The sequence below is a fragment of the Bicyclus anynana genome, chromosome 4 (assembly GCF_947172395.1).
Source record: "Bicyclus anynana chromosome 4, ilBicAnyn1.1, whole genome shotgun sequence".
In the NCBI taxonomy this organism is placed as follows: domain Eukaryota; kingdom Metazoa; phylum Arthropoda; class Insecta; order Lepidoptera; family Nymphalidae; genus Bicyclus; species Bicyclus anynana.
The window spans coordinates 6,565,881-6,579,895 of NC_069086.1; the positions used below are offsets into that span (position 1 = coordinate 6,565,881).

At 37.1% G+C, this 14,015-nt stretch overlaps 1 protein-coding gene across 9 annotated transcripts in view; it reads left to right on the forward strand.

Annotated features, from left to right (window-relative positions):
* Positions 1-706: 706 nt before the first annotated feature.
* LOC112058417 (inter-alpha-trypsin inhibitor heavy chain H3) overlaps positions 707-14,015 on the forward strand; it is a 43,731-nt gene continuing 30,422 nt past the window's right edge. For 5 of the 9 annotated variants that reach the window (XR_008252437.1, XR_008252438.1, XR_008252439.1 and 2 more), the window contains exons 1-7: positions 1,546-1,703; positions 7,737-7,901; positions 9,355-9,551; positions 10,234-10,344; positions 10,950-11,203; positions 13,024-13,127; positions 13,747-13,887. Coding sequence is in view for 5 of the 9 variants with exons in the window: in XM_052891459.1 (XP_052747419.1) it covers positions 7,746-7,901; positions 9,355-9,551; positions 10,234-10,344; positions 10,950-11,203; positions 13,024-13,127; positions 13,747-13,887 (963 nt within the window). In the remaining 4 variants the exon portion in view is untranslated. Of the gene's footprint in view, positions 1,012-1,087; positions 1,162-1,545; positions 1,704-7,736; positions 7,902-9,354; positions 9,552-10,233; positions 10,345-10,949; positions 11,204-13,023; positions 13,128-13,746; positions 13,888-14,015 lie in introns of those variants that run through there. The other 4 variants (XM_052891455.1, XM_052891458.1, XM_052891457.1 and 1 more) reach the window with 2 other exon arrangements.

Here is a 14,015-nt window from a genome sequence, read left to right on the forward strand (position 1 = left end):
CAGAATCTTACTTTTAAATAATGTCTTGAAATAATGAAACTCTGTCTGACCCTGGCTGACTCTGGGACTCGAACCCAGTTCCAGTTCAAAGCCACGGCATAATTAACTACTGGACCCATTGATATCGAAATTAAAACGCACATAATTTATTTCAAACGTAACATAAGTTGGTAACGTATATGCACGAAGGTACGATTGTATATGACCTCGGGAGAGTAGGGATAGAGTAGGGGTAGGGTAGGGGTAGGATAGAAGCAGGGTAGGGGCAGGGTAGGGGTAGTTGAAAGTTATCATCGAGTTTCACGCGAACGAAGTCCGCTAGCATCTAAATATTGTACATAATGTCGAGTTGTGTGTTAAGAAACTGTATAAACTTAGATATAATCATAATGTAAGTAATAGAAATTGCTCTTCTGGGACCGAACGATTATCACTGACAGGTATATTGTTGCCAAGAGACCAGCTGATATAGTGCGTACAATAATTGTTGATATTACTGTTCCATTTAACGATAATCTGGTTAAAGCCGAAAAGGAAAAAGTATCAAAATACTTGGACCTCGCTCACGAGAGTACCGCCATGTGGAATGTTGAATCAACTATAATTGTTCCGATAGTTGTTTCAATCTTATAGCGAAAACCTTCGACCAACACCTTAAGAAGCTTTCACTTAACTGTTCAAAACGGATCAAGGGTCGGATACAGAAGGCAGTGATTCTTGAGACGGCGCGTATTGTGAGGAGGATCCTCACTCTGTAGCAACCACCGGTTGCTTGGGCACTCAAATGTCCTGCAGCGGGAGGGTTGATTTTTTTATAAATTTTTAATAGTGTTTTGTATTGTATTTCGTAGTTTGATATCGTTTGATCTTCGCTAGGTCAGACCACCCGCATCATTAGCGGTTTTGATACAACTTATTATCAATGCTCAATAAATACTTCCGGTTTTGTATTTTATTTTTATATCACTTATTTAAAAAAAAGAACTAATAAATAAATGAGAGATTAAAAATGTAAGTAAATACAAAATTGTGCAGATGTGCGCTCAGTGGGGTCGGTAGTGCAGGTAACATTTTTTTTTTCTTGTAGGGGGGAAAATCCTCATGGACACCCGCCTGACACCAGGTAACATGTTCTGAGTGTAAAACATCGTTGACATTAAGGTAAGTACCACCTACAGTTATCTTAATAAGTTCCTAAGCCTATGGTTGCCTGGAAGAGATCGCTACCATAAGCGATAAGGCCGCCTTTTGTATTCTACTTTTTCTTATGTTTCTTGTTTGCTTGTTTTCTTTTATTTATTGTGGTGTACAAATAAAGAGATTAATTAAAAATTATATTAAAAAAAAAAAAAAAAAATTAATAATTCACCTTCAATTGTAACCATATGAAATTAAAGTATTTATATATTTTTTTTAAATATCACAACAAATTACTTATAGATACTTGTCTTTATACATTTTAATGAGTATGTAATATTATATACGGCACATTACAAGTTTCGTTATATACATGCGACCGGTTTAGACGAGGAAAAAATACTTGGTTGATCATCTCTGAGATACGTATTTAGTGTTTCATTCTTTGTTCGTTCTCACTTGCGTCTGGCAAGTAAAGTTTATCAAATAATCACGATTGGTGTTAAATAACTTGCAGATATTAAAAATAATACATACTGAATGATAAGAAACTGTTGAGTGGACAGGTACGTACCTAATCTCTATATATAAATGCGAAAGGTCATTCATCACGAAATCTCGAAAACCGCTAGACGTGTAAAGATAAAATTTGGCAGGTAAGTAGCTTATAGTTATTAGGTGTCCGTTAAGAATGGATTTTGCGATAGGGCCGGATTAAGGAGGTCAAAGGGCGGATGAAGTCGTGGGCGTCCGCTAGTTTTGTCTATAGATATATATATAGGACGGCCTCCGCGGCGCAGTGGTATGCGCGGTGAATTTACAAGACGGAGGTCCTGGGTTCGATCCCCGGCTGGGCAGATTGAGATTTTCTTAATTTGTCCAGGTCTGGCTGGTGGGAGGCTTCGGCCGTGGCTAGTTACCACCCAACCGGCAAAGACGTACCGCCAAGCGATTTAGCGTTCCGGTACGATGTCGTGTAGAAACCGATAGGGGTGTGGATTTTCATCCTCCTCCTAACAAGTTAGTCCGCTTCCACCTTAGACTGCATCATCACTTACCATCAGGTGAGATTGTAGTCAAGGGCTAACTTGTAAGTAATAAAAAAAAAAAAAAAAGATAATCGGAATTATGTATTATATTGTATGAAAATATAAAAATATTTTATTTTATTAGTTAAAATAATATTTGTTTAGCAGTGCGGCTCTTATATGTGGACAATACTTTGAAGTTATGGGAAATATTTCCGAGCACTCTGTATAATTAAAGTTATCCTTGATCGTTAGATATCCTTATATCGCCAAGTTGATGCTTCACTGCGATCTCACTTGGTGTAAAGTGGTGATGCAATATTAGAGAGTTTCACATTTACTTGGTTGCCGTATAGTATCTGACCGATATCAATAGAAACAATAATTAGCGGTACGTCGTTGTATTTAGGCAATGCCGAAACCTCCCACCAAAGACCTGCAGGGTTATTATGTAACTCGGTGTACCATTTAATCAGTCACTACATCGTTTTTCATCGTATTTTCGTTTTTGGAATCATCTAACTTTGTGTTTTCAACGAAATGACGCAATAAACGTCATTTTACGTAAAGTTAAATTATTCTAGTAGTGGTATTAGCAGGTAGTAACGTCATTTTACGTAAAGTTAAATTATTCTAGTAGTGGTATTAGCAGGTAGTAACGTTATTTTACGTAAAGTTAAATTATTCTAGTAGTGGTATTAGCAGGTAGTAACGTTATTTTACGTAAAGTTAAATTATTCTAGTAGTGGTATTAGCAGGTAGTAACGTCATTTTACGTAAAGTTAAATTATTCTAGTAGTGGTATTAGCAGGTAGTAACGTTATTTTACGTAAAGTTAAATTATTCTAGTAGTGGTATTAGCAGGTAGTAACGTCATTTTACGTAAAGTTAAATTATTCTAGTAGTGGTATTAGCAGGTAGTAACGTCATTTTACGTAAAGTTAAATTATTCTAGTAGTGGTATTAGCAGGTAGTAACGTCATTTTACGTAAAGTTAAATTATTCTAGTAGTGGTATTAGCAGGTAGTAACGTTATTTTACGTAAAGTTAAATTATTCTAGTAGTGGTATTAGCAGGTAGTAACGTCATTTTACGTAAAGTTAAATTATTCTAGTAGTGGTATTAGCAGGTAGTAACGTTATTTTAACGAAAAACGATACTTACGTAATTTTGTTGAAATATTCCTGTTAGACGATAGTTAAAACAAAAGGTCATTGCCACTTGGTGACAAATGACATATTCAAGGTAATTTCATAGAAATAATTATATTAGATAATCACAAATACGACAAAAGTCGGTATAGTTACTCATTGTTTGAATAGTACACTGAGATACACAATAAGGTCGCTAATTTAATTGAAAAGTACCCATAATGGGGATGATGACTAGGTTTGAATATATTGATTTTTATGATACATTCGGGTAAATAAGGTCAATGTTAACTGATTTGTACATAAAAAGCAAAGATTGTCTGAATATTTGCAAAATAAATAAGATTATAAAATTTCAAAATCTATTAAATTTTTTTTATCGTAATTAGATGAAAATTCATACAGTTTTAGCTTCCTTACATTAAATGTGACATTTTTAAATAAATAAACTATAAATATAAACGCACAAATAACAAAGATATTAGTAATTTTGTTTGAACGCCCATACAAACCTAACGATCAGCGAGCCAACGACGTCACTAAATCGTGTCATTTTGTATGGAACGTTTTTCAAGGATCCGCGGCAGCGCCGCAAATCTGACCCATTAAATCCCTGTAGCTCCAAAAGTAATGATCGCAGATACCCTGTTACTTTTAAAAAAATTCTTTGCTATTAGTATACTCTTAATTTATATACAATTTAAAAAACTGTCACCATCCCTCGATGTTTTATATAACTCGCAATAGCGAGTTTCGAACTCACAGCTACCTTTCTCATTCTACAGTATCGTGTTAAACAGAGAGAGATAGAGGTGAATTTGAAACTCGCACTTGCGAGTTATAAAAATACTGTAACGATGTTTTATCTTTATTGCTCTTTATATCGTCTGTTAAAATGGACTACGGGTTATTATCAAGGCACCGTCAATTGCGCTATTAAGACACTAGCTGACGCCGCGCGGTTTCACCCGCGTGGTACTTGTTCCCGTAGGAATACGGGAAAAAAATATAGCCATATATATAATCCATAGCACGATTTCACTTCGATAACAGACGCTTTGGTACAGTGGTTAGTGGTTACTTGTCAAAAGGTGTTTCGTTCGAATCCTGAATTGGGCTATAAAAATTATTAGGCTTCCAAGAAATTCTTAGTAGCCGACCGGAGTTGAGAAGTCTTGGAGCCCAATGCCTTGGTGTCAGTTTAGCTGCCGGAATTGGTCATTGTACTTTATATCTGATAGTGATCGTTACAGAGACATAAATTTAAGTCGGTACGGAGCACAGAGTAACATTATCATTACAAGCCTAAGACTAATTATATAAGGACTAGTATCGCACCCAAATTCACGAACAAAACTGTCTGTCATTTTGTTGATGAAAACGAGCTTAGATTAGAAGAAGAAGAAGAAGAAGAAGAAGAAGAAATACTTTATTGCACAAAAAAATACAATTATAAATTGAAACATTAAAAACATAAATTAAACTTAGCATGCAAAGGCAGCCTTATTACTATAAGTAATCTCTACCAGGCAACCCCTGACGAGAGAACTTGCGAAGAAAGAGCGGGAAGGTGCAATACATTATATGTAATTATATATATAAATAATTAAATATATATATATATCTCGGCTCGGTAAATGAGCTATCTAACACTGAAAGAATTTTTCAAACCAGACCAGTAGTTCCTGAGATTAGCGCGTTCAAACAAAGAAATTCTTCAGCTTTGTACCTAATATTAGCATAGATTATTAAAATTCCTTTACAATCGTGAGATATATCCACTTGAACATAAAAGGTCAGTTGAAATGCATGAATCAAAGTGTCTACGTAAACCTTCATATTATTAACATAGTATTTATTTAAAAATAGTTGCCATTTAATTCATAATTGTGGCCTTGTATCAAACCTTAAACTTCATGTTGAGGGAAAAATAAAAATAGATACACGAGAGGTCAACGATTGGATTTAAAAATTTTAGATTCTTAACTAAAGTGTGAATAAAAGTACCCAATCGGTACATATAAATAAGATAAAAGTGTATCTCTGTGGTTTCAAGAATACCCATGGTTCCCGCGGGATTTGTGAAAAAACTGGATTTCATGCATAATTGTAAGTGTGCGCTAGTCCTTTATAATAATAACTAGCTGACGCCTCGCGGTTTCACTCGCGGTTCCCGTTCCCGTAGGAATACGGGGAAAATGTATATATAGCCTATAGCCTTCCTCGATAAGTGGGCTATCTAACACTGAAAGAATTTTTCAAATTAGACCAGTAGTTCCTGAGATTAGCGCGTTCAAACAAACTCTTCAGCTTTATAATATTAGTATAGTTAAGGTAATCATTTAAAAAATAGTTGCCTTTTAATTCACAGTTGTGGCCTTGTATCATTTTCCTTAAACTTTATGTTTAAGGAAAAGTACAATTTAGTAGGTATGCGAGGGGTCAACGATTTAAGAAAAAAAAGATTTAACTGCAAAAATTCAGATATTCTTAAGTTCCCAATCAACATTTAAATAAAATCTGTGTACCTAACTGTCTGTTTGTGATTTCAAAATAACAGTGTTCTTTAAAGTTATATTATTTATACTATACCAAACCACTAATAAGCTTTTGTACAATCGTCTGTGTTTCTGTTTGTCCGGGCTAATCTTTGGAATTATGGAATCGACTAGCGGAAGCCCGCGACTTCGTCCGTGTGGAATTTAGTTTTCACAAATCCCTCGAGAACCATGGATTTTTCCGGGATAAATAGCCCATGTATTAATCCATGCTATAATATATCTCTATACCAAATTCCAGCTAATTCGGTTTAGTAGTCGAGGCGTGAAAGAATAACAAGCATTCATATCATTAAAATCATCAGTTTTCACAAATCTCGAGAAACCATGGATTTTTTCGGAATAAAAAGTAGCCTATGTGTTAATCCAGAGTAAAATCCAATTCCATTCCAATTTTTTGCCGAATCGCTTCAGTAGTAGCGGCGTTAAAGAGTAACAAACATCTAAACATCCATACAAACTTTCGCGTTTATAATATATATTAGTAGGATTTCAAGGGTCTTTTTTGGAAGATAAAGGTTCTGAAGCAACATATAGGCTCCTTTTTATCCCGAAAAAAGCCATGGTTCCTGAGAGATCTGTGAAAACTGAATTGCCGGCCTCCGTGGCGCAGTGATATGCTCAGTGGATTTACAAAACTGAGGTCCTAGATTCGATCCCCGGCAGGGCTGATTAAGGTTTTCCTAATTGGTCCAGGTTCAGCCGTAGCTAGTTACCACCCTACCGGCAAAGGCGTATCGCCAAGCGACTTAGGGTAGGTACCATGTCGTGTAGGAAGGAACGAACGGAGTGCGAATTTTCACCCTAAAAAGTTAGCCCACTTCCATCGTAGATTGCATCATCACTTTCATCATTAGGTGAAATTGTAGTAAAGGGCTAATTTTGAAATAATAAAAAAAAAAATACGTCAACGAAGTAGAGAGCATGTGCTAGTGTATGTATAAAAACTTAGTAGGTATACAATCAGAGAATTCATAATAGGTATAAAAGTTACAAGGTGCATTGCTCTTTGAAAAAACGTGAACAAACATCGAAATTTTGATACTTTAAAATTACTACTATTGTGATTACATCATTATTTGACGGCCGCCTGGCACAGAGTGTATTGACCCCGCTTTCTGCATCGACGGTCGTGGGTTCGATACCCACAACAGGGAAAGTAGTAGATTTGCTGATTTATATGAAAAATCAGCTATTTTAATACCCATCTTTATGTTGATCAATGATCCTGTCTACTTTACGCGATAGATTTGTGTCTGTCTGTGTCTGTCTGTGCAAGCGGATGGTGGGGCAAATTTTTTTTATGCTCTTCAAATTAGCTCTTGACTGCAACCTCTCCTGATGGTAAGTGATAATGCAATCTAAGATGGAAGCGGGCTCACTTGTTAGGAGGAGGATGAAAATCCACACCCCTTTCAGTTTCTACACGACATCGTACCGGAACGCTAAATCGCTCGGCGGTACGTCTTTGCCGGTAATTAGCCACGGCCTAAGCCTCCCACCAGCCAGACCTGAAAAAGTTATACCACTGCGCCACGGAGGTCGTCACGCCACGGAGGCCGTCAAGTGTATGCGCGGTGGAGATTTTCTTAATTAGTCCAGGTCTGGCTGGTGGGAGGCTTCGGCCGTGGCTAGTTACCACCCTACCGGCAAAGACGTACCGCCAAGCGATTTAGCGTTCCGGTACGATGCCGTGTAGAAACCAAAAGGGGTGTGGATTTTCATCCTACTCCTAACAAGTTAGCCCGCTTCCATCTTAGACTGCATCATCACTTACCATCAGGTGAGATTGTAGTCAAGGGATAACTTGTAAAGAATAAAGAATAAAAAAAAAAAAAACTTATTATTTTTTTTGGTTTCAGATTACCAACATGAGGTGGCGGTTAACACCGGTGCTATGCCTAACTGTGGTATCGCTCAGTACCCTGGTAGCATCGTATCGTCGCTTCGGGTCTCATCGTCCTCTAGCTTTCCCCCACTTCCCACATGTGGATGACACCAGAGTTGTATCCAGCAGTGATTTTACTGTAAGTTCCTATCTAAACAAAAGCAAAAGAGGTATCATTTGATTTTATGTTTGTCACGATTTGACTCAATAAATAACTATATTTTATCAACAGAGATTAACCTCTTGACTCCTAAATGGACGACCGGTAGCCCATCGTATCCGTTATGTGACATGCAAAAAAATATAAAGTAAACTAAGGATAGAGGAATATAAAGATTTTTTAAATGGCTCACAACGGTAGATTAAAACCGCATTCCCTGACTGTCGGCTTCTTCAACGCAGACGGACTTTTCGATAAAATATTCGCGGGCAGCGAATGGTTAAAGCGGATTCAAACTAGCGTTTTATACGCGCGTATGAGCTTGTTTTTGGAAGCGCATGTAGGCGCGTAGGCGCGCCTTTAGGCACACACTCAACTCGTACGAGCGTTGACGCGCTTCTAAGCTCGTGTATGTTATGTTGTCGTTATATTATGTTGTGGTTATGTTGATACTGACAAGACACCACTGATTCGAGCGAACACGCTGAAATATGCCCTTTTAAGCGAGAACAGTTTTTAAAGCGAGTAATGTAGCGCGCGTGTAAACGCGTATGCTGAAACGACAATATAAGCGCAAAAAATACGCTAGTCTGAAATCACTCTTCAAGTTTGATATTAACGGTGTCTACCATTTTTACCAGGGTTTATACAAAGCTGTCGACTAAATATAATGTGAACGTGTCGGGACACTCGACACTTTAATTAATTGAAGCTAATTACTTAATTATTTTATTAAAAATCCTCTATTTACGAAAGCTGTGAAGAACATTTTGACAACAGCTTAAAAACTTTTAGAATAATCTGTGGTCCTTGGTTTGGAAGTCTATGTTGGATGCCTATGTCCAGCTGTGGACGCCCATCGGCTGTTAAGGATGATGATGAACTACACTAATTTTATAAAGCTGGAGAGTTTGTTTGTTTGTTTGAACGCGCTAACCTCAGGAACTACTGGTCCGATTTGAAAAATTCTTTCAGTGTTAGATAGCCCATTTATCGAGGAAGGTTATAAGTTATATTTTATCCCCATATACTACGGCAACGGGATCCACGCGGACGAAACCGCGAGGCGTCTAGTCTCTGATAATATACTGATAGAATTATAATGCACTGAATTGTTAGCTCAGTTACATTCGCGCCTCGTATATCGTCTCGTGCCTCGACGCATCCTCGCCTCGCTAACCGCTCTAAGAGGCCGTACAGGCTACATTAGTATTTTAGTCGGGTTACAACGATTTTTAGGCGGTAAATTCAAAAATTATTCGTACTTGACTAAAATACTAAACTAGTCCGAACTAGGGCTAACCGCGAGCGCTGCGAGTAGCGAGACAAACTACGAGCGCACTGTTTACACACTCGCCTCGTACTTCGCCTCGCGGCTCGTCTCGCCGCTCGCGCGAGAATGTAGATGAGGTATTAGGTTGTGATTCCACAGGCTACCATTGACAAAGTCCTAGACGACGATGACGCGGCCGCAATCGAGATGACACACATGCGTGTCCGCTCCGAGATCTCTATGCGCTACGCTCGCACGGCCATCATTTGCAACGTGTACAACCCTCGAAGGAAACCCCAGGAAGCCAGTTTTAATTTACTACTACCCGAGACTGCCTTCATCAGCGGTTTCACTATGTAAGTAGTAATATATATATTTTGGAGTGTGCGCTGAATTACGTGCCCAGCATTACCGAATACTCCCGAGCACCGCCAAGCGATTTAACGTTTCGGTACGATGTCGTGTAGAAACCGAAAGGGATTTTCATCCTCTTCCTAACAAGTTATCTTAGATTGCATCATCACTTACCATCAATTACACATTGTACAATTTTACAAGTTATTGTAAAGAATAAAACAAAATGTCGTCGTCATCAACCCATATTCGGCTCACTGCTGAGCTGGAGTCTCCTCTCAGAATGAGAGGGTTAAGGCCCAATGCGGATTGGCAGACTTCACACACGCAGAGAATTAAGATAATTCTCTGGTATGCAGGTTTCCTCACGATGTTTCCTTCACCGATTGAGACACGTGATATTTAATTTCTTAAAATGCACACAATCGAAAAGTTGGAGGTGCATGCCCCGGACAGTCAAACCCACACCCTCCGGAATCGGAGGCAGAGGTCATATCCACTGGGCTATCACGGCTCACAACAAACGACAAAAAACCTGTACAATTTTACAAGTTATTGCAAAGAATAAAAAAAAAATAGGAGCATAAAAAATCCAAGAAATCAAAATTTTCATAAAATGTCTAGCTTTTCTCAAATGTTTAAAACTCAATTTGACTAACTTAGATATTGCTTTGTCAATTTCAGGACTCTAGGTAAAGAAACGTATGAAGCATACGTAAAAGAAAAAGAAGTTGCTAAAAAAATATACAGCGATGCAGTTTCCCAAGGAGTCGCTGCTGCCCATATTGCTACTAAGTATGTAAAAAACAAAGAACTAATATCATAACCATTACATCACTACATTTAAATAAAATTGAAGTGTTTGTCTGTGAGATATCTGTGTTTTCTCGAGTGGTTAGAGAAACCAAAACACATACAAGTGGTTCTTTTTTAAATTACGCTGTCTTTCTGATTTTTTGTTTGTCTTTTGAACGGCTGGACCGATTTGAAATGAACTTTTACAGGGAGATAAAAGAGATCTTTGAGCTACATATAGGCTTCTTTTTATGCCGGAAAATTCATGTTTCCCGTGAAATTTTTGAAAAACTGATATTCATGTCGTTGAAAACATGCGCGTCAGTATGTTAAGCAATCAAGCAATTTTTATATAACATTGAAACTTTTTATTTCAAAATTACAATAAAAATATTTTTACAATCCTCTCATAAAGGCTTTTTTCATTTGATGTATCCTTAGACCGTTATTAATGGTCTAAGGATGTATCACATGATGCAGTTTAATTATTTTTTTTTTAATTTTCCATCTTGCCCCCCAGAAGTGACCTTCATATTCAAAAATTTCTTATTTCTGAGATTTTCCGGAAAACTAAATAATAAATCTAATTGTATTTAAACATACAGAGCTCGTGATTCCAACCACTTTACAATAAAATTTAATGTGGAAGGCAGGAGCAATGCAACGTATCGCTTGAGATATGAAGAATTTTTAACCCGTCGAAATGGCGTGTACAACCACGCTATCAATCTCCACCCTGGGACTTGTGTACCTAAAATGGACGTTGTTATCCATATCAAAGAATCTCAGAAAATCACCGCTCTGAGGGTACCTGAATTGCGGTCTGGAAATGAAATTGATGCAACAGAGAAAGATGCACGTAAGTAAATCTATACTAATACAGTAGAACCCGCTTAAGCCGATCACGCTTAAAACGATTTCTCGCATAATTCGTCATTTTACGCCAGTCCCTACAAATTGAGACATGTTTTCATACATTTCCTAACGCTTTATACGATTCGTCATCCCGTTTAATACGCCTACATGTCACACGCTTGTGATATCCAAATGCGACAAATAAATTACAACAGATAGATCAGGACATCATAGAAGTCCTTAAACAAGGTTGCAAGGACAAGATTAATACAATCATGCTAACTTAAACAACTGAAAGACCCTGACAGCAAACGACCCTTGACATGATGCGATTCTAAACTGAAAATTTTGAAGACGCACTGCAAAAGTAAAATTTAATTGAAAATTATGTAATTGCAAATGCATCAAAATCTTTTTGTCATACCAGAATAAGTGATTAGTTTAAATAGCCTAATTAGGTTGTCTTTACACCAAATACACAATTTTTTATAACTATGTATGTGTACTACATTAGTCGTTATATATTTCACTATCCACCAACCATATCCCATGTTACGTTTTCCCGTCTAAGATGCGTTTTTAGTTAGGTCTCTGCGAAATCGTATTAAACGGGTTGTATTATGAACAGCTAAAAAATGTACTTTGTAGGTGTTAATCTCTCTACTGTACCGATTTTGAAATTCTTTTACCGCTAGAAAGCCACGTTATATGTGAGTGTTATTAAGATTGGTCTTCGGGCAGACCAATCTTACGTGTTTTGGTATAACTAAAACCACACGAGTGTAAACGGTTATGTATTATACTTTATTGGCATAAATATTTACAATGCTTAAGATCTTATATACTAAATGATTCTATACAATTACAAGTTTAATTTACGTCATACTGGAATGTGCTTACAAGTTTGACGGCCTCCGTGGCGCAGTGGTATGCGCGGTGGATTAACAAGACGGAAGTCCTGGGTTCGATCCCCGGCTGGGCAGATTGAGATTTTCTTAATTTGACCAGGTCTGGCTGGTGGGAGGCTTTGGTCGTGGCTAGTTAGCACCCTACCGGCAAAGATGTACCGCCAAGCGATTTAGCGTTCCGGTACGATGCCGTGTAGAAACCGAAAGGGGTGTGGATTTTCATCCTCCTCCTAACAAGTTAGCCCGCTTCCATCTTAGACTGCATCATCACTTACCATCAGGTGAGATTGTAGTCAAGGGCTAACTTGTAAAGAATAAAAAAAATAAAAAAAAGTATTGGACTTGTTATTTTCTAGGCCGTAAACGCGGAACAAAAATTGATATATAAACACTTATTCTATACATGTAGTGTTATCTTGGTTTGCTTATTGATTTATATAAATTCCTTATTTATACCTATGTTTTTATTGACTGTGGCCACAAGTGTCATAGGCTAACTTTATCCCCGCATTCTCACTGGAACGGGAACTACGCGGATGAATCCGCGGAGCGTCAGTTTTTAGATTTATAATTTATTAATTAAAATGATGTTGATACACATACATAGATATATTTTTAGTAAATAACTTTTACAAAGAAATATGTTGAGTCAAATTATAAATTAAACAATTACAAAAGACGAAAGTTAGTGTGTTAGTGTGTGTTGATCCTCCTTTGCGCTGCGGCAACTGAAGCGATTTGGCTGAAATTCGGAATGAAAATAGATTTTTCCTGGATTTGCACATAGCTTACTTTTCATCCCGGAAAAATCCATGATTCCCGCAGGATTTGCAAAAAACTGAATTCCACGCGGACGAAGTCGCGGTAAAGCAATATATAGAGATTTTTACATTATGTAATTGTAGTTCATTTGCAGAATACGCCAAGGCTATTATTAAAAGAGGTAGAAACGAACGGGAAGCCACTATTAGTTTTAGCCCTGATCTGGAAGAACAAACAAGACTTTCTGAAATATATGCGGTATGTATAGTTTTATTCACATTTTATTTAATAGTTAATTAATGTAAATTATGTGGAACAATAGGCTGAGATTTTCAAATTCCGTGATTTATAAGAATATCACTATTTATTTATATTTAATAATGACGAAAACCATAATGGGAGAAACTAAAGAAAAAATATAAAATAAAATAAACAAAAATCTATTCTAATATTTTAAAGCTGAAGAGTTTGTTTGTTTGTTGGATTGAACGCTCTAATCTCGGGGACTACTAGTCCGATTTGAATAATTCTTTCAGTGTAAGATAGCCCATTTACCATATAATATATATTATCCGTATTCTTACAGGAACGGGAACCACGCGGGTAAAACCGCGCGGCGTCAGCTTTTCCCAAATTATTTTTTTCTCCTCTAAATAATTAGATAAAATGTCATAAAAAGGTCTTACTGTAATAGCAATAAATAACTGCTTCATCACTACACTATTATGGCCTGCACCGAACGTCCGATCTCGACCAACGACAATGACAGAGTGGCTCTTTACCCCTCCACTGCGAGTATATATGAGACAGTGAATATAGGTATCTATGTAGTAGATACAAACACTACACAATAATAGAAATATAATTTTATTTTCAGGAAAAATCAAAACAATCGAGTGACCCTGAATCTTTGAATATCGGCTTCGATAGTACAGAACAAGTAAATGACAGTGAGGGTCTTTTGGGACAGTTTGTAGTTCAATATGATGTACAACGACCAAAAAAGGGAGAAATTTTGGTAAGTAGAAAGGCAAAAAGTTTTGAAATTGCTGAAATAAAATTTGATTATCACGCTAATATTATAAAGGCGCATGTTTGTGTGTAAGTGTGTGTTTATTCCTCCTTTGCAACAGGAGCGATTTGGCT